Source organism: Dasypus novemcinctus, chromosome 8 (assembly GCF_030445035.2).
Source record: "Dasypus novemcinctus isolate mDasNov1 chromosome 8, mDasNov1.1.hap2, whole genome shotgun sequence".
In the NCBI taxonomy this organism is placed as follows: domain Eukaryota; kingdom Metazoa; phylum Chordata; class Mammalia; order Cingulata; family Dasypodidae; genus Dasypus; species Dasypus novemcinctus.
In genome coordinates, this window is record NC_080680.1 from 86219912 (window position 1) to 86240450 (window position 20539).

General features: G+C 59.8%; 1 protein-coding gene across 1 annotated transcript in view; it reads left to right on the top strand.

The window, feature by feature from the left end:
• Window positions 1–7721: 7721 nt before the first annotated feature.
• The window catches only part of FIBCD1 (fibrinogen C domain containing 1), a 37908-nt gene continuing 25090 nt past the window's right edge, over window positions 7722–20539 (top strand). Inside the window, exons 1-2 of the mRNA XM_058302213.2 lie at window positions 7722–8084; window positions 17071–17550. Coding sequence (XP_058158196.1) covers window positions 8013–8084; window positions 17071–17550 — 552 coding nt within the window. The 5' untranslated portion in view covers window positions 7722–8012. The remainder of the gene's footprint in view (window positions 8085–17070; window positions 17551–20539) is intronic.

Genomic DNA, 20539 nt, shown 5'->3' on the forward strand with positions numbered 1-20539 from the left:
ACGTTGAAAGGCAATTTGGTTGTTTCTTATAAAGTTAAATACTTCCACCCTATGATCCAGCAAGTCCATTCCTACATATATGCCCCTCAAACGTGTACACGTGTGCACCAAAGATGTGTGAACAAACACTCGGGGCGGCACTCTTACAGGCACCAAACTGAAAACAACCCAGACGTCCATCAACAGGAGAATGGCTAAACAACCTGTGGCAAAGCCACATGATGAAACGCTATTGGCAAGGAAAACACGTGAACTACTAGATACACAACAACGTAGATGCATCCCCAAAGCCTAACGTTGAATGAAAGAAGCCAGACACAAAAGATACGTTCTATATTATTTCATTTACACGAGGTTTAAGAAAGGACAAAACTCAGCTCTGGTGAAAGGAATCAGAACAGTGGCTACCTCTGGGAGGGTCGGTGTGATGGGAAGGGGACAGGGGAGCTTTCTAGGGCGATGGAAATGTTCTGTATGGTGATCAAAATTTCCCACAGGCGGCGGACTTGGCCGAGTGGTTAGGGCATCCGTCCACCACATGGGAGGCCCGCGGTTCAAACCCCAGGCCTCCTTGACCCGTGTGGAGCTGGCCATGCGCAGTGCTGATGCGCGCAAGGAGTGCCCTGCCACGCAGAGGTGTCCCCCGCGTAGAGGAGCCCCACGTGCAAGGAGTGCGCCCCATAAGGAGAGCCGCGCAGCGCGAAAGAAAGTGCAGCCTGCCCAGGAATGGCACTGCCCACACGGAGAGCTGACACAGCAAGATGACGCAACAAAAAGAAACACAGATTCCCATGCCGCTGACAACAACAGAAGCGGACAAAGACGACGCAGCGAATAGACACAGAGAACAGACAACCAGGGTGGGGGCGGGGAGGGGAGAGAAATAAATAAATCTTAAAAAAAAAAAAAATTCCCCAAACAGTATTCTTAAGGTCTGAACATTTCATTATATGTAAATTAGACTTTAATTATTTTTAAAGTTAAGAAAAAATAGAAGAAAAATAGGGCATGAGATAAGAAGGGAATTTTGGTTTCAACAATATTGTAAACTAGAAACTCACAACAACAACAGAAATGTACAAAAGTTGGATATTGCAAACATCCTTTTTTTTTTTAAGATTTATTTTATTTATATTTCTCTCCCCACCCTCTTGCTGTTTGCACGTGCTGTGTCTGTTTGTCTTCCTTGTTTCTCTAGGAGGAACTGGACACCAAACTCAGGACCTCCAGTGTGGAAGGGAGGCGTCTAATTGCTCAAGCCACCTTAAGCTTAAGACACCTGCTTTGCTGTGTCTCTCATTATGTTTCTCCTCTTGTGTCTCTTGCTGCATCATCCTGTCGCATCAGCTTGCTGTGCCCACTCGTTGGGCCAGCTTGCAGTCCTGCTTCTCCTCTTTAGGAGGCACCAGGAACCTCTGCTCTCTGATTTGCCGAGTCTCCCTTTGCTTCATCTTGTTGCATCAACTTGTCGTGCCTGCCCATCACACCAGCTCACTGTCTTCTTTAGGAGGCACTGGGAACCAAACCACGGACCTTCCATGTGGTAGGTGAGAGCCCAATCACTCGAACCACATCCACTTCCCACAAACATCCTTTTAAATGCACAGCGAGTCACCCAAAAATGAGGGAAATCCACAGGGACCAGAAAACAAAGAGGGAGGAGAAAATCTGAGAGGAGCTAAGCTGGAGCCGTGCTGCCCTAGGGCATGTGCCACCTGTGGGAACATGTCATTGGGTTCTAACAGCCCAGGCACAAGGCCTCGGGCTCAAGGAAGGTGGAAGCCAGAACCCAACATGGAGCCAGAGCTACCCCACCAACAGAGGAGGAAGATGGCAAGGAAACTCATTTTCCTACAAATGAACAGGCCTGTTCTCATGAAGACTTGGGCTGTGAATTTCTTCTGCATGTGAGATGAGAACATAGAGTGGCCCTGGGTTTGGAGCACCCTCAGGTTCCCTAGTGGAAGCAAAGGCAAATCCTCCATGGAAGGATAATCTCCCAGCCCAGAACACACTGAAAAACAGATGGAACTCAGAATCCAAAATTATGAAACACGAGGAGATAAACCACCACAAGGGAGAGTCAGCAGAAGTCGCAATTAATGGGATTAGCACCCAAAGGACTTCAGCCACTGGGATTACAGTACACAGAATATAAAAGATGGATGAAAAGAAGGAATTCCATTGTTGAAAGTTTGCTCACCTATGGGTTGTTATAGGGTTACCGGTTGCATCAGACTTGTGATTTTTTTTGTTTTGTTTTGTTTCACACAACAAATATTTGCAACCTGAGTGTTAGCTGCTCAGTTGTTTCCAAATCCTGCAGCTGTGAGTTTAGAGTCAGACTGTGGAGCTAAAATTCAAGCTCTGACATCTATAAGATGTATAACCTTGAGCAAGATACTTGACCTCCATGTACTTCAGTTATTTATCTGTAAAATGGGGGTAATAAATAACAGTAGCTGCCTCTTAGGTTCCCTTGAGGATTTCAATGAGAAAATCCAAGCAGCCTGTCCGGTGCCTGGCACCTAGTAGGCTTTCAGTAGAACAGCAGCTGTCTTGATTCCTCCCAAGTGCAAATAAAAACGGTGCAGACTCCTGTGTTTGCTTGTTGGCTCCTGGTAGGACTTCCTGCTTGGGCTGAGTTCTCGGCCTCTGTAGCTTTACCCGCCCCCCCGCTGTCGCCGGGCGCTGCATTCTGTCCTGCGCTGGCCTTGGTGAGGAGCGGGGTCCACTCCTCGCTTTTCCCCAAAATGTTGCAAACACTAGGCCCGTGGGCAAGGCAGACTTTTAGCAAAGACGGGCGGCTAACCGAGGGGAGTCCCGGCAGCACCCCCGACACCCATCCTGCAGGCTCCCGGCCCAGCCTTCTGCCGGGTGCCCGCCCCACGGGGTGAGCTTGGGCCCTTCCTCCCTTGCGCCCTCCTGGCCTCTCTTTCCTCTCCCCTCCAACCTTTCCCCCTCCTGCAGCTTATGCCCAAACCAAATCGACCCCTGGGTTTCCTGCCTCTCTCCTGGGTTCTGCCCTCTCCTCCCTGGCCGGCCTTGAGCTCGAGCCCTGCTTTTCCCACGCAAGCAGTCCATCAGGATGTCTGCTAAGAAAGCAGCCCCCCCCCCCCCCCCCGCCAAGGGGACTCTGCTTCCAGCTTCTAAAGCACCCCGTTCAGGTCCTGCCACGCTCTCGCGGAGCACTCTGCGGCGCGAGGACCTGCGGAGGTCGGGCAGGGACAGGGCAGGCGCGGCCGCCTGGAGGACGCTGCCTGGTTTTCAGGCGTAGCCTTGACCGGGCCCGGCCTCGGCACGCGTGTCTCTGGTTACATCTGACGAACTCGCCACAAGGGGCCACACGCAGCATCCCAGGGGACTGGGCGCAGGACCCACCCGCCCGCGCACAGCGCGGCCACACAGAGGGGCGCGCGCACACGCAGCCACTCCATGCTGATTCTCGCCTTTGAGCGCAGCCTCTTTGCTGTCATCATCAGTCAGTGTTGAGAAAGCAAAATAAAAGGAAAGAAATTCACCCTGTCACTTGCCCTGCCCCCCGCCCCGCAGTGCCCCCCCCCACGCACTCGGGCTCAGCGGCCCCCACCCCCATCTCCGCCTTTGTATTCTGGGTTTATGTCAAGGTATGTTGGATTCTAAATTAAACGTCAGCCCACTGTACATTTCTGGCTCCAGCTGCAGAAAATGAGGAGCTGGTGCTGGAGACCGTCCAGTTGTTCAGCTCCCCGTGCCTAACTGTGAGGGGTGACAAGCCCATTGAATCACTGCACGGTAGCTTTCCATGCCACAGGAAGCCAAGATAAATTTATTTTTAATGATAAATGTGACTGTCAGAGTTAAATTGAAACAGCTTGACGGTGAGAGCTGAGTGCCCTGGGCCATACGGGGCAGAAGCTGGGCAGATGAGGGCCAGAGGTCCTGACCTCCTGGCCAGCCAGTGCCCCAGGGCCTGTGAGGCAACTGCACTAAACACTTGGTCCACGTTTGTTGAGCCCCGGCCACGTGTCAGGTCGCCAGTGCTCGCTGGGTATCTCAGCGTGGCTCCAGCCGACCAAGAGGCACTGGCGAGGCACTTGGGAAAGAGAGGTGGGCTCCAGTGGTATACGGATCTGGGTTCAAATTCTCACCCCATCACCTGCTGTGTGATCTTGGGTAAGTTGCTTAACCCCTCTGAGCTTCAGGTGCCTCATTTTAAAAATAAGGATATTAATTATACCCAGAAGTTTTTGGTGATGATTACATGAAATTAGGTGGTGTTAGTAACAAACTGCTTTCATCGGATGGGAAATGTTTACTGAAAGGTGGCTACTATTTATATCACATTAATATCAGTTCCCCAAGTTACATAATTTACCTTTCTGAGTCAGTTTCCTCATCCATAAAGAGGGCATAACAATAGCTCACATTTGTTAGGGTCACAGATCGGATGTGGAGTGCCTGGCCTGGGACTGACGATGAGGGTGCAGCTCAGCAGCTGGCAGCTGGTCAAGGGGCGCTGAATGTCGTCACCCAACATCTGGCCACTCTTTCTTGTCTCCCTTGTCAATTCTCGTCCTTTTCCTCCCTCCGATGTCGGTGCACCTCACTGCCGCACCGCACCCGCCCCTGCTCGGAGGGGTGCCCCGCGCCAGTGCCCAGGACCCCAGCAGCCACGGGCCAAGGTGCACACGTCACCAGGGCAGCCACCCCTGGTCAGCCAGGGACCAAGGATGGACATGTCCCCACTCAGAAGGCCGAGTAGGACAGATCACGGCCCTTCTCTCTGGAATTTAAACCAAAACCCCAGATGGACGTTGCTGGGGGTGGGGCTGTCATGTCTAGGTGGCCACAGGCAGACGAGTTAGGAAGGTGAGAACCCGTGAGTCAGAGAGGAAGGCAAGTGGGTGCACGGGGAGCAGGCCAGGGCCCCGGGCGGCCTCGGGGCCAGCTACGTGGCCTGTGGGTCCTGGGTTCGAGCTCCTTAAGGTCCTGGCTGGTGGTCCCTGAGACCCAAGCCCCCTGTCTTGGGCTGCCTGGAGAGCCCTGATCCCTCCACCACGGGCCCGCTGAAGACACTCACACCCATCCTGGGGCTCTGTGGCCACCAGCCTTGTCAAGGCAAACCGGAGGGTGGGGAGACCGGCTCTGTGGGGTCAGCTGCGTTTCCTGTCCCACAGGTCCTCCAGTGGAGGGCCGAAATGGCACTCGCTCCTGGGATCCACTTCCATCTCATTCCCCCTCTGCCACGCCCGGTGGGCCAAAAAGCCCTCGGCGCCCTGTCCTCTCCCCAAGCCTTACCAGGTGAGTGCAGCATGTAAAGGGCAGAGCTCATGTTAGTGCTGCGTAAGTCCTGACTCTCCTGGGCTGCGGAGCGAGGCATACTGCAGAGGGGGCGACAGGCTGAGGACTGCCCCATCCCTGCCACCCCACACCCCCGCTGGAAGAAAGTCCAAGAACCTGCGGCTGAGCAGGTGAGATGACCTGATAGCAAGCAGTGCCCGGAGGAGCCGCTAGGTGGCCCCAGCCTACCCGTCAGCCTTCCTGCTGCAGGCGTGAGTGAAGACGCTCCAGCGGGTCCACTGTTTGCACCCTGCCCCCCGCCCCGGCCTTGCTCTCGTCGACTTCCCACGCTCTGCCCGAGCTCCGGCAGCCCCGCCGCCTGCAATGCCTTCCCCCACATCCGTCCAGCGGCTCCCGGCCTCCGTGCCCCGCTCGTGCCCACCTCCTGCAGCTCGCCTTCCCTAGCTACCCGGGGAGCACATTCCCCACGACCTCCAATGGCCCTTAGCGCCCCTTCCCTCAGATCCTCGTTACTTCAGGTGTTCCAGGGTGATTCTTTGTGCAGAGACATGTCTGGAGTTTACACCATCTCCCCAAACTGTGGAATCACAGACTTGGCAGTCTCTCAGCCACATGCCTGTTTTGTGCCAGGTGCTGCACAAGGGCCTGCAAACCTCACAACAAGGGGGAAGCAGGCTGCGTTTCCTTGTTTGAGAAGGAAACAGGCTTGGAGAGGACATGAAATCTGCCCAAGGTCACACGGCTAATCCCAGCCCTAAAGTGTGAGGCTTCACTCTGCGGCAGGCATTGTGCTTTAAAGGGCACCTCACAAGAGCCCTTCTGAAGAGGGGACACATGGGGAAGTAGGCTCAGAGAGGTGCAGTGGCTTGCCCAAGGGCCTAAGCCCAGGGCCCTTCGGGTCACGGGCTGACCCCCTTGCTTAACCAACAGGCGTGGGGGCCAGGAGGCCAGTTGATGTCAGAAAGAGCCACAGGGGCCGGGACTCGCACTAGGTCCCCTGGCTCCTAGCTAGTGCCATGGGAGCCTCCCTTCCCCTGCGGGCAGCCCCCTTGTGGGCTGGGGAGCTGTGGCTGCAGCCGAAGCAGTGGGGCGCCCTGGAGGGGAGAGGAGGCTGAGGACGGACAGCTGGCCGGCGGTGAAGCCATCAGCTGGCTGGGTGGGTGACAGTCTCCTCAGACAACGTGGGGCCACGGTACCCCGCCCCCAGCGCTCACTGCCCAAGGCCCGACCCGCCCAGCCTAGGCGCGGGGGGGCCCCATATTCAGACAACCTGCACCGCCCGCGCGGGGCGCGAAGGGGCCGGGGAGAGGGACGAGGACGGGACGACAGACTGGCAGCCGGTGGGGGAGAGACGAAGACGGTGCCAGAGAACAGCGTGGCGGGCCAACGAGCCCCGGGAGCCGGAAAGCAGCTTTGGGGAGAAGCGCGGGGGCGGGGAACGGGGATGTCTATTCTGGAGCTGGGGGGGGGGGGGAGAAGATAGGGGGCCGCAGAAAGGGGCAGGGGGGTGGGAGTCGGCGGGAACGCGGCGTCGGGCCCGAGTGGGCGCCTCCCGGTCAGAAGCCACAATAGCAGCTCGTTAGCGCAGATTAAGGACTTTGTCAATTGCCACCGAAGGCTGCCCGGGCGGATTAAATGCTTTTAAATGTGCTGCTGGTGGGAGGGGGCACCTCACAAATCCCCTCCCGGCACCAGTCCCTCCTCTCCCGGGCGGAGGAGGCGGCGGGGCGCGCCTGGGGACCGTGGGACAGCGAGCGCGGGCAGGGCGTGCAGCCGCTCGTACTCGCGAGCGCGGCCGCTCCCGCGCCGTCGGGGCCCCCCTTCAGCCCGCGGGGCGGGGTCCTGGAGGGAGGAGGTGCCGCGGGCTGGAGCCTCCCAGGCGGAACGCACTTGCCCCGGGGCCCGGAACGCGGCCTGGGGCACCTGCAGGGGGCAGACCGCAGCCGGCCCCCGCCCTGCCCCGCCCGGGTCCGGGGATGACCCCTCCGCCCTGAGCCTGGAGGGAGCCGGGAGGAGCGCGGCTCCCCGGAGACGCCCGACGGCCTGGCGGGGGCGCCCACGAGACCCGCCCGGGCGCCGCGCCCCCGGTGCGCGGTGAGTTGGCGCGTGTCCGGCTCGGGAGGAAGTTTGTGCGGAGCCGTCGCCGGGGGTTGGCAGCTCCTCTGCGGAGCCGGCGGGAGCCCGGCTGCCAGGGGCTGTCTGCGCGCCCCCTGGCCGGCCCCCGTCACACCCGGGCAGTTTGGGGGGGGTGGAGTTTAGCTCTCCCCGTCCGCGGGGTGTGGGCTTTGGGGGCGGGGGTGGGCTGGGAAAACCAGGGGGAGCAAAGTACAAGGCGAAGCGAGTTCGAGACAAGAAGCCACGGAGATCGCGAAGCAGGGAGGAGGACGAGGGGAGAGCAGGAAGGGAGGGAGAGGAGCGCGCAGGGGCGGCGCGGGAGCGCAGAGCGGGGACGGCGCGCAGCGCGGGCGGCGGGCTGGCTGTCGGCGGCTCTCGCGCTCCCGCGCCGCGCCCGCCCGCGCCCGCCCTGACCCCCCGCGCGCGCATCCCGGCGCTCACAACTCACACTCGACACGCGCACGCCCGCTCGCCCGGGCCGCTCCGGCGCGGGGCCTCGAGGCGGAGACCTGGAGGGCAGAGCGCGCCCCGCGCCCGAGCCCGCGCCCACCTCGGCGCCTCTGCGCTCCGCAGCGGCGCGCCTCGCCGGGCGCCCGGGCCGGTCGAGCGGGAAGATGGCCAGCGAGCGGTGGAAGACCGTGGGCGGCGCTTCGCAACTTGAGGACGGGCCGCGCGAGAAGCCGCAGGTACGCGCGGGGCCCGGGCACCCGGAGCGCGGGGTCCGCGCTGTTGGCGAGTTGGTGGCGCCTCCAGCCCGCGGGGTGGGAGACGAACCGGAGAGCTGGAGTTTGGGGCGCGCCGCGGGGAGGCTCCAGAGGACCGCGGCGGGGCGAACGCCCTCCTCTCCTCCGTCCCCCTCAGAGGCTTGAGCTCCGGGTTTGGGGTGTGGTTGGGGGACAGCTCCCCTGCAGGAGCCATGGCTGTGGGCCAGGGCCTTGGCGCCCCCGGCAGAGACCTCTGGTGCAGACGCGCGCGGAGGAGTTGGGGGTGGGGGTGTAGGAGACGGACCGTTTAGTCAAGACGGATCCCCACACTCGCTGAGCCTCCATCTCCTCCCCCTTTATAATGGGTGTCTTCATCACTTTCTGAGCCCCCACTCGAGCCGCGACCCTGTGCCGGGCACCTGGCACCAGTAACCTGAGCTTCGGGACGAGGACCTGACTCCCTGAGTCTCCTCTGAATCCTCACGCCTTCGCCAGGGCCGGGCATGGAGTAGGATGTGGATATGGGTAAATATTCTGGTATGGGACACTGGCTATCATGATGCTGCGGCTCTAATGGCGCAGGAGAGGAAGGCTCAGAGAGGGCTGGGTCCTGCCCCAGGCCACTCGTTTCTGCTGGGATTTGAACGTGGGTCTGCGCACTCTCCAGGGGCAGTGTGTGTGTAGGGGTTTGGAGAGTGCCCAGGGCTGTGCCCCTAGTTGGGGTTGAGGGCAGAGCGCCAAGGCTGGCCAGAGAAGGGGCTGGAGAGGCGAAACTGAGACAGAGGGGAGCCCCGGGGCTGCCCCAGGCGGGGTCGCCAAGGGATTGGGACAGGCAGGCTAGATGACGAGGCCCTACTTACCAAGGAGAGGAAATAATGGGGCTCCTCGTTTTAAATTTTAAATTTCTCCCAGACAGATGTCATTGAGGAAGGAACAGTTCGTGTTTGCAGCGGCAGGAGGGGGCGGCGGGGGCAGGGCTTGGCGGCCCCTCACTCTCAGGAGCTGCAACCTGCTCATACTTTCTGGAGTGACAGTGCCATGGTGTGGGGATCCAGCCCTCTACAGTTTGCAAAGCCCTTTCGCATCCATCTGTACCACCTCACTTTCCATGTCACTCCCGCTTCCAGGGAATGGCAGCTCAGAGAGATTAAGGAATGTGCCCAAGTCAACAGCATGTTGGCAGGAGAGCTGGGATTTGAACCTGGGTTTGACCCCAGGCCTCTCCTGATGCCTCCCTGAGGGCAGGCTGTCCTCCAGTTCAGGGCAGGTCCACACCCAAGCTGTCCCCAGATAACTAATCACCTTCTGCTGAGATCAGACTTTCTCTGCTCTTAGCAAGAACAGTCCAACTCTGGGACTTGTCACTCAAGGTCATCTCAAGCCTGGCCCATTTTCCCTTTGTTTTAGTTCTCTTACAGATACTGACCATTTCCCAACCTTGGCCCCCATACCAGGCTGTCCCATCTCTAGACCTTTGCTCATGTCATCTTGTGGGCATCAACAAACTCCCCAGTGCATGCACACACACAAGCCCTCACTCGGCGAAACCCTACATACACATCAAAACTTAGCTCAGATCTGGCTCAAATGCCGCCTCCTCCAGGAAGCCTTCCCTTTAACCCCGCAGATGTACCTTGAAGTCCCTGCGGCATTTAACCTTTGCCCCTCAGCTGCCTCTATCTCACTGCCTTGTACCCCAGCCCCAGGACCCCATTAGGAGCTCCCTTTGCACACACAGTCTTTCTGGACTCCCATTCCTGGTGCCCCCCCTGGACCTCAGCCCTTCCATGCAGCATGTGAAAGAGTGGAGGGGCATGTGCTGGACTGAACTTCGTGAAGTCCTGGTTTGGAGCAGTCATGGAGAGAAGCCAGCAAGTGCTGCCATGTCTCAAGGGGAGGTGGCTTCTGGGGGTCTGTTTGAAATGTGGCCTTAAGGCCTTCTGGGCCAGGTCCAGCCTCCCTCCCCTTCTCCCTGGAGACTCCAGTTTCCGACAGACCAGAGCCCAGCTGTCAGCTCCCTGGCATTGGAGACAGAGGACGGTGGTGGCCCCAGGGTCCTGGGCCAGTATCAAACACTACCTCCTCTCCCCACCCCTTGGAGACACACACAGCTCTAGGTTTGTTTGAAGCTTCAGACAAGAGGCAAGGCCTTTCCTGTGTCCACTGTTGAAGGAGGGAGGCTTGTCTAACCTGCCAACATCTGGGTCTGCCCTCTGCTTCTCTTACCCTCATTTCTAGTGTCATCTAGGCCATTGACATGCTGTGTGACTCTGGGTAAGTTATCCCCCTCTCTGGGCCTGGCTTTTGTCCTCTGTAAGATGGGAACAGCCATCTCTGCTTCTTCCTTCTTTCACAAGGTATTATAAGGGTGAACTGAAATACCGGTGTGTGCTGCAAACTGTAAAGCGCGGTACACCTGTTAGGAGGATCACGTTGAAGGCACCCTGTCTCCTTTCACAGGTTGTCGGTGTTCTGGTCTTTCCTCCACCTCCCAGGGAATCCCATCATTCGGCTCCCACTAGAAGGGCCGGCCCTGGTTCTGTAATGTGCGCTTCTTCCAGGGAAATTAATGCTGATGCCGCACTCAGCACCTGTTGGTCTCACGTCCACATCTTCCATTTCTTCGTACAACCACCTGGGAGGTTGACAGCAGGGACGTCAACCCATTTGACAGATGAGGAAATCAAGACTAAGAGAGCTGGAGCTGAACCTGGGCCCTCCTGGGCAGCAGACGAGCACCTCTCTAGGAAGAGGAGGGAGGAGGAGAGGCTCTGGTGCCGGGCTGTGTGGCTCTCGGGGCACTGAAGGCACCTACTGCCACTCCACGTGCGGCCGCCTCTGTGGACGGCCTCGGGCTGGCTCGGTCCCTGCCCTGTGCGGCCCGAGCACTTTATTTGCTCGGTGACCTTGAACCAGGTGCGTTGCTTTCTCAGGCTATCCCTTCTCTTCCTGCAAACCGAAGGGGCTCTCACGTCCTTGGGGCTGGAGATGATGGTAAAATCTTTGCCAGAAATTTGGAGTGGCTCGGAGGAAAAGATGTAGAAATAGGCATGATTCCTCTAGTCCCTGAGTGTGGGGCAGGAAATCGCCTTGTAAACCCCTCCACAGGGGCCCTGCTGCTGAGCAGTCCTCAGTCCACAAGGCCTGCAGGAAGGTCGACCTCTGTGGTTCAAGACCAACCATCTCAAGCAGTGTGTTTATTCTCTAATGCTTTAAAAATGTCCTAAAAACATCCCATAAAGGAAAAAAAAACTTACTGGGAAGTTCTTCCTGATGTCGAACCTAAATCCCTTCTGCATTTAATTCATTTGACAACTGTTTGTAGAGTCCTCACCTTGTGCTAGGAGACACAGGCATAGACCTGGCAGATACGGGCTGGACCTCAGGGAAGTGGAAGTCTCATGGAGGAAACAAACTCACAAGTCAAGTATTATTAAAAACCGTGAGGGGCGCAATAGAGGAAAAGATACAGCCCTCCCTCCACTTGCTCCTTGGAGTCTTGGTTGAAGTCACCAGATAGCCACTGTGTTGAAGCTGGGGACGGAGCGTGAAAGGAGAGAAGCCGGGCACGTGAAGGGGTTCCAAGTCAAGGGCTCCTTCCTTTGCTTGTCCTTTCCCCCCTCTGGGTCCCATGGAGCTCTCTAGGCCAATGGTGTGGGCTGTGATGGGAGGCCAGGGGATAGGAGTCCAGAGGAGGTTCCTGGCTCAGCCAGGAGTGGGGGCGCAAGGAGGGCTTCCTGGAGGAGGTGATGTTTAAGCCAAGACCAAGTCAAACGCAAACGGATAGTTCCAGAGGAGGGAACAGCCTGTGCCAAGGGAGAACAAGGCATGTTGGGGGAATGAAAGGAGCCCAGGACAGCCAGAGAGAACAAGAGGGGGGATGGGGCTGGCAGGAGCTGCGGCTTGGGGAGCAGGAGCCTGTGGTGGGCCCTGGGCGGGGGGCTCCGCAGGGCCTGCGCCCGAGGCCTTGCTGGCCCTGGAGGAGTTCCGGGGGGGCAGAGTCCTGGTCTGCTTTGCTTTTAGGAAGGTCCCCGGCTGCTGCGTGGATGGTTCAGCCGGGCGGGGAGGCAGCAGGGCCATCACCGGCAACGCAGGGGCCTACGATGGACGGGTGGGGGGGGGGCGTGGGCAGAAACAGCCCGAGGCGGAGGGAGGGGGCGGTGGCCGGGACAGCCAGGTGAGTGGCTGCGTGTGGGGGTGAGAGGGGCGCCCGGGGCAGTGCCCGACTTCGGAGGGGGCAGCTGGTGCCAGCCCCCGCTTGGGGAGCTCAGGAGGGCTCGGCGTGGGGTGGAGAGCCCCTGGTTTGGGCAAGAGGCCGGGGAGCAGCGTCCAGGAGGCCAGTGGCTGTCGGGAGGGGCGGAGGGAAAGACCCTCACAGGAAACCCCTGGAGACCCCCAGAAGGGGCCCAGAGCCGAGTGCTCCCTGGAGAGAGAGAGAGCCTGGGGAGCTTAGGGGCTCCAGGAGGGGGACAGCGAGGGCAGCTCAGTGTCCCTCTGTCCCCTGGGACATCTTCAGCCACTCCCCGCAGGAACCCCTTTAAAAGGTCCAGCAGGGGGGCTCTTCCTCAGCGCTTGGGGCAGAAGCCTGCTGACCCTTTCCCTAAGGCCCTGGGACCTCCAAATAGCAAGGAGAACAGACACCCAGCCCTCGCCCCAGGGCGTCTCCAGGCCCCACAGAGTCCAACCCAGGCTGTGGCAGCACGTGTAGCCTGGGAGGAGGTGAGGAGGCCCCCCGGGGCCCCGGGCTGGGGCGGGTCTGAGCCGCCCACCCTCCCCACCGACCCCGCAAGCTGCGCCCGTGGCTCTGCCCAGGACCCCCGCCGGCGCCCAGCCCGCGCTCGCCGCCCTCGGGATGAACAGCCCTGCCTTGGGACAGCCGCCCCCCGCCTGCACCCCTGGAGACGGAGGCAGGGAACCGTCCTTCTTTCCACTTGTGTCCAAGCAGTACGACCTCTCAGCCCTTCAGAGGAGATAAGGAAGAAGGGGAGGATGCGGGACTGGGGAGCCCTCCTGCGCCCCCTTTCCTCCTCCAGACCCCCACGCCCTGGAGTCCCCAGCCTCAACAGCAACTGGGACAGCTCCAGGCGTCACGCCTCCTGCGTCCACCCTGGCACGAACCCATCTGTCCTCAGCTTGGCCAGGGTTTCCTAGGTAGCCCCTGGCCCCAGGCTGGGTCCTGGGGGTCACGAAGCCAGGCCCCTCCAGCCAGGAGCTCACGCACGTGGTTAGTGCAGGAGTCAGGTAAGCCTTCCCGGGCTCCCCGCTCCTTGCCCCGGAGGGCAGGGGCTTCTGCGTGTTTTGCCCACCACCGGCCCACCCCAGGCTCTGCCCCCTTCTCCAAGGCTGAGTCAGAAGCTCCAGCCCCACGACTCCCGCGGGCTGCTCACCCTCATTAGCTCGGGCAGATTTCTTGGTGAGGCGCGTGAACGACAGCCTATAAAGCGAAGAGTCCATCTTTAAGGTGGTCTCTGAAGAGCATTCTGTGCTGAGTGGCCTGCTCCTCGCCGAGCTCCACCGACCCCTTGCCCATCCGCCGTCCCTCAGTGGACCCCCGCAGCGTGCTCCAGCCCCTCGCCTCTCCTGATCCTCTGCCTTCCCACCAGGGAGCAGGGGTGCGCCGGGAAGGAGGGCGCCCGAGAGGTCTGGGGCCCTGGAGATGGCTGGCCTCCTCTGCCGGGTCAGCCCTTGGCAGCTGGGACACCTTAACGCCACTCGGTCTAAGGATGTGGCTCTGAGCTGCTCGGGGCAAGGTGCCTCTCCCGGTGGATGTACAGGGGGAGCGGGCACGGCAGGGGCTTGCTGACACAGGGATTTGTCTCTCACATCCCAGTCGTGCTTTAGGCAGGGGAGAGAGCAATGTCGGATCACGCAGGAAGTAGCCTTGGCACAGGGCTAGAATTCCAGAGTCACCTAGCCCTGGGTGCGAATGCAGGCTCTAGCGCTGCTCCCTGTGTGACCGTGGGCACACGGTTTCCTTCTCTGAGTCTTGGTTTTCCCATCTGCAAGATGAATTCAACCCGAGTGCCAACTCCTGGGGGTTATTTGGTAGGAACACGGTAAGGAACAAGGAACGACAGTGGTCAGGTGATGCCCGCTGCTCTGGAAGCTGCTGACCCGCAGGGGGCTGGGGTCTTGGGGTGGCCTGGAGGTGGCCTTCGTTCCTCGCCACTGTCGGAGGTGGGCACCGAGTCAGAAGCCTTGGGATCCAGGAGGTCATGCGCCTCCTCCGGACCAAAGTACTGCAGTCCCAGGGGCACCCACTCCCCTGCTGCGTGGCAGCACTGCCACAGGCACGCCACCTAGTCCACCTGCCCTCCGCTCCTCCTTCCCGCCAACAGTAAGCCGTCAGGATGCTCTGTGCCAGGCAGCGAGTCGATCTGTTGACCAGGTCCCTGCCATCAGGGGCCTCACGGTCCAGGGCAGGTTCATGGGCCGCAGTCCCCAGAAATTGTATCCACAGCTTCCATCAGATTTCCAAAGGGATCTGCACCCTCTTAGCTTTAAAGTTAAGGTCACAGTCCATGGGACATGAGCTCCTACGGGCAGGGGAAATGGTCCAGAGCCCGGCTCATGGAGAGACCTGGCCAACGTCAAATGGATGTTTGAAGGAGTGAATGAAGTCAAAGTCGACGAATATCAGTCCTGATAAGCACCATCGTAGGGGAGCAGAGAGGACTGTGGGAGCATCTCCAAAGCTGGGGGTGGGGTGGGGGTGGGGCAGGAAGTGCAGAGGCAGTCAAGGAAGGCCTCCTGGAGGAGGTACCTTGTCTCCACTGAGACCTGAAGGAAGAGAATGGATAGGCGGGTGGTGGGAGGGAGCCGCTGGAGCAGGATGCACCAGGCAGAGGGCGAGTTAACGTGCTTAGGTCTGGTGGTTAGTCCAGGTGTGTGTTCCCCAAGGAGCCAGGGCCGTGTGTGGAGAGAGGAGGGGAGGCCACTGAGCTCTGGGAGTGCCACTGCTGCAGGGACAGGCCAAGGAATTCTCTCCCTCATCTTGCCTGAAAAACGGGCCCCTTCCTTGGGATCTGCTTGTCCACTGGCACCTCAAGCCAGCCTCCCACTTCCTTCCTTGGTGACAGGTAGAAAATTCAGGAGGTACTCACAGAATCTGAATTGATGGGGAAGAAGCTGATTGCTCTACCATATTTTCTCAGTAGTGAGATGCCATGATGTAAGAGGCATTTTATGTATCATTAAGAAAGAAAAAAAAGCTGCCAGTTACAGCGGTATGGTGTCCCCCAGTGTCAGAGGTGCTAAAATGTGAAAAAGGAGCAAGTGCATCTCAGCATCAGTGACACAGAGAAATAACACTTGGGGTAGGAAAAAAATCACTTCCAGATGCGGTGTGCACATTGATCATGAGATAGTAAAAACTGCTAATATTTATTGCACACACACAATGTGTCAGGCACAGCTCCACGTGCTTTAATACACGAACTCATTTAAAGATGCATCTTGAATTCAGGATGTTTGAAGTGTGGAGGGAAAGTGTGTGTCTAAGAGTTGAGGGAATTCTGTTGTAGAGGGTGCCTGGGAAGGCGGCTGGAGTCGGATTCCAGTTTGCTCAGTGACCCTGGCAAGCCCCTTGCCCTCTCTGGGCCTCGGTTTCCCCGTGTAAAAGCTCAGTGGCTGCTCTCCAAGTCCCTTTGGACTGTGAGTGATTCGGTCCGAAGGATCTGGGCCCGCAAAGCATTTGCTCCTACGCTGTGGCACCTCCTGCCGCCTGGGCACCCCCACCAAGTGCTCGAGGAACCCCACCTCCTTTCAACACAGGCTTCAGCTTCCTTTGTTGTTAGGACCCTGCATGAGCCCGGCCTGTCCCGAGTCCCGATTTTCCCACGCCTGCCCTGCCTCTGTTCACTCCCTGTCCTGGGACGTGCAGCCGCCTGCGGCCCCGGCCCTGGCTCCTGCCTCCTCTGGGAGGCACCCCAGCCCAGCTGTCTGGTATTTGTCCCGCCAGGGGCCTGCTCTTGAAGAGAGAGGAAGGGGGGGCGAGTTGCTCAGGCGGCCACTCTCCCTGGGGACTGGGAGCCAGTCCCGTGGGCCTGCAGAGGCTGGGGGACCCGTGGCCTGTGGCTGCTCCCCCGGGAGGCACCTGCAGCACTCCTGCCCCAAGGCACTCACTCCGCAGTGACAGTGTGAAGATTTTTAACTTCGTGGCTGTCACCATTACAGCTTTCTTTCTGAGTCCCTGCAGCGTGCATCCATGTAATCTCACTAACCAGGAGGGGCGGGTGTCATTGTTACCCCCACTTGACAGGTGTGGAAACTGAGGCTCAGAGGTCAGGGCTTGAAGTGGCAGTGCAGGGACCCAAACCCAGTCCTCCCTGCCTGCAGAGTCTGAGTCTTCAATAGCCTGACCAGACCGGGGGGGGGAGGAGGGGCTCCAAGGATGGTGCCCACCTCCTGCCCCCTTCTGAAGTCCCCAGTCTCTCCCTAGCCCACCCAAACCTCGGTGCCTATGAGGCCACCCGGGCCCAGCCCAGCGAGGAGCACCCGGCAGCCTCAGATAGCTCAGACGCCGTGCCTGCAGTTTTGCACACATGCAGCGCCCGTCTGTGGCCTGCAGGAGCAGAGGTGACTGGAGGAGGGCTGCACAGCTGGCCAAGGGGTCATCGTGCCCACACCACGTGGGGCAGGGCAGCCACAGGAAACGAGCCGCTCTCCCCATTGGTCAGCCCCTCTTTTCAACCCTCTGTCTCCCTGTGTCTCTCGCTCACTCACTCTCCCTCTATTTGGGAGAGCCTCTTTGTCCCTCTGCCCCTCTCTGGGACTCTGTCCCCTGTGCTTGTCTGTCATTGCTGTCTCTGTGTGACTCCCTCCCCCCATCCCCCAAAAGAGGGCCCCATCTCTGGGGCTGCCCGGGCCCTCCCACTGAGCGGAGCCCAAGGCCTGCCTCTAATGCTGTGCCCCTTCTCTCTGCCTGTCTGTCCGTCTCTGTGTCCACGTGCCCCGGCCTGGCCCGCAGAGGCCGAGCTGTGGCTACGTGCTGTGCACAGTGCTGCTGTCCCTGGCCGTGCTGTTGGCCGTGGCCGTGACCGGCGCCGTGCTCTTCCTGAACCACGCCCACGCGCCCGGCACGGCCCCACCGCCCGTCGTCAGCACCGGGCCCGCCGGCGCCAACAGCGCCCTGGTCACCGTGGAGAGGGCCGACAGCTCGCGTCTCAGCATCCTCATCGACCCCCGCTGCCCTGACCTCGCCGACGGCTTCGCCCGCCTGGAGGGCGCCCAGGCCTCGGTGCTGCAGGCGCTGACCCAGCACCAGGCCAAGCCCCGGCTGGCGAGTGAACAGGAGCAGGCGCTGCTGGACGCGCTCGCCGACCAGCTGCCCCGGCTGCTGGCCCTGGCCTCGGAGCTGCAGGCGGAGTGCGTGGGGCTGCGGAAGGGGCACGGCACCCTGGGCCAGGGGCTCAGCGCCCTGCAGAGCGAGCAGGGCCGCCTCATCCAGGTAAGGGGCGGGGTCTGGGCGATGGTGTGGGGTTGCTGCCACCGCATGCTGGCCCTGGGCTGGGCGCTTGGTGTCCACGACCTCCCTTGATCCCTACGTGGCCTGGGACATAGGGCTGGGATTTTTACATTTACATAAATGCAAATGAGGCTCAGAGAGGTGACGTCTCCTACCCAAGGCTACACAGCTGCTGGAAGCCGCTCAGGGACTCAAACCCAATTCTCTCCTGCTAGGCTGTCCTGGTGATTCTGGGTATTTCTGTCATACTCTGTGGCATTGAACAGTCAGGCCACATCCGGGACTGGAGGGCCTTCCCAGGCACTCCCAGATGCAGATGGGATTCAGGGAAGGCAGGACCTTGCCCTCATCAATAGACAAGCAAATGGAGGCCCAAAGAGGGATGTCACATGGCCAGGGGTCCCAACTGTCCCCAAGCCAAGCGGTAGACCCCTTCTCCTCAGCTCCCTCCTGATCACTGCCAGCTAATGCCCACGGCGTTCCAGGAAGGAGCGACCACTTGAGGGCCAGCCAGCCCCTTCACCGGCCACAACCACCTTCGCCCCCTCCGTCCTCCCCACCCCAAGCCAAGCCAGGTCCCATCAAGCCCCAGCGAGGTGTGGGTGACGAGTTGACAACATCGGCTCAGAGATCATGCCCGGGGCATCCGCAAACTTCCCCCTTTCTAGGATCTGGGATTTAGAACCCACTCATACGCCCTCTGCCACATTCCAGAAAAGAAAACCGAGACCCAGAAGGGATGGTGATTTGTACAAGGTACAGTGGCCCGGTCGGGCTGGCATCTGGCCTCCCGGCACCATGCCACTGCGGGGACCTGGCTCCTTCGCAGTGGGAGGCAGGTCCCCTACCCCCACCAGCCCCTCGCACTTGCCCCTGGGCCCCGAGGATGACCAGGCTAGTCACCCAACAGCTCGTGAGCAATGGGCCCATCCCCTCCCTCTGAGGGCTGCAGCTGGAGAAATTACAGCTCTCATCACCCTGTCTGGGTGACGGATGGGCGGGCAGCTTCCCGCTCCTGGGCCGGGTGGGGTGATGAGCCAGTCTCCCGCTGCCCCTCCGCCCGTGCCTCCTCAGCCGCCGTCAGCCAGGCTCGGCTTCCTGGGTGATTGAGGCCCCCACCTGCTTTCCAACTCTCTCAGCCCTCGGTCAGCTCGGGCCCGGCCCCCAAACATGCTCACCCCGCGGCTGGCGCCGAGGGGCCTCAGGGTCCCCCTGCCCCACAACCTGCGTGGAGGCATGGAGCTGTTCCTGCAAAACTACTAGCCTTTCTGGAGCCCAGGAGTGCCCTGGCTCACCTGATACATTTACTTCTCCAAAAATGGCTAATTTGACTCATTTCCCACAGACTCAGGATGATTTCAGAGACGATTTGTCTTTTTGTCTTGCTCATAAGCAGCCAGCCGTGGCTCCTAACTCCCTTTCTCTGAGTTTCCCAGATGTTCGCCTGATCAGCACACACCTGGATTTCTCAAAGAGAAACGCTTTGGGCACCCTGAGTCAGAATTGCCAGAGATACTTGTTGAAAGGCAGGCTCCTGGGTCCCACCGCAAATCCCCTGGGTCCCAGTTGGTGGGTGGAGTGAACCTGCAGATGAGCCGGCCTGGGTGATTCTATATGCACTGACATCTGAAGCCGCCCTGGTGGGAGCGGACGGCGGAGAGGTTTGGCCCTGGAGGTTCGACACGCAGACCTGGGATCTGGTCCAGGCGCCACCACGTACCAGCTGTGGGACCTCAGGCAGGTCCCTTCCCCTCTCTGTGCCAGGTTTCCTCATCTGTAAAATGGGGATGACACAGGTGGGATGCTGTGAGCTCCCTGGCCCTACAGGGCTTGGTCTGGCCACATCATCAGCATCTTTTTTATTATGGTGGAAATTGTAAACTGAAGTTGAAGGCTACAGGGAGATGCCATTTAAAATTCCTTCTGAAATAGTAATGAGGGGCACCGCCATTTGCCAAGCCCACACTCTTTGTCTCCAGATAACCCCAGGAGGTGAGATTGGTCACTCCTTTCTATAGAAGGGCAGGCAGTGGCCAAAGTGGTGACACGCCTTGGTTAAGCCCAGGCACACACCTGCTGAGTGCCCAGAGCAGCAGGTCTGGTTTCGCTCTCTCTAAAATGCTGCCCAGTTGTCTGGTGCATCTGTGAGCAGGGACTGACTTTCACTACTAATCTGGGTCGTGTTTAATATTTTCAGCTTTAACCCTTTGCTCGTTTAAACTGAGGTTTTTCCTGCCCATTAGCAAGAGGGAACCGTGACAGTTTCCCACGCGTGTCTCGTGTGCTCAGCCTCAGTGGCTGAGCCCACTCAGAAGGACGGTTCCCAGGCAGCACCCAGTACTGAGCCCGAGGGGTCTTTTCCGCCCACCCCCAGTGGGGTCAACGGCCACTGCAGGGAAGCACAGGGAGGACCCCCGTGCCTCACCCCACCTCCCCCTGCCTGCCTCCCCTCCTCTGCGCCCCCTGGCTTCTGCTCTCACCACTTTACCCCTTAGCAGAGGGGAAACTGCCAGGGATGCCAATGGTTTCCAGGGCTCTCAGCTGCAGATGAGGCGGAGCAGCCGACCCTGTGAGCGCCCGGCGCGGTTTACTTCTGTTTTCCTTCCTCAACTGGGCTATTACCTGGCCAGCGACAGGCTCGTGCATAAAGGCCCGGCAAGCTCCACGCCGGCTGCCGACGGCGGCCACAGCCCTGCATGCCTTTCCTGCCCCTCGGCCCTGGGGACGTGGCCCGAGTCCTGGTCCCTGTGCTGTCGTTCAGGCTCGGGGTCTGCTCCTTCTGGGCCTCGGTTTTTCCCTCTGAACAAGGGGGCAACTACTCAAGGCCCACCCCGTGCAGCACTGGAGAGGGGCCGGTGGGTCATGGGCGTCACGGAGCCAAGGAAAGACAAAGTGATGTTGGCGTGGGGGGTGGAGCGGGGTGGGTGGGGTATCATGCTCGTTGCCAGGCCCAGCCCGCAGCCCGGGGATC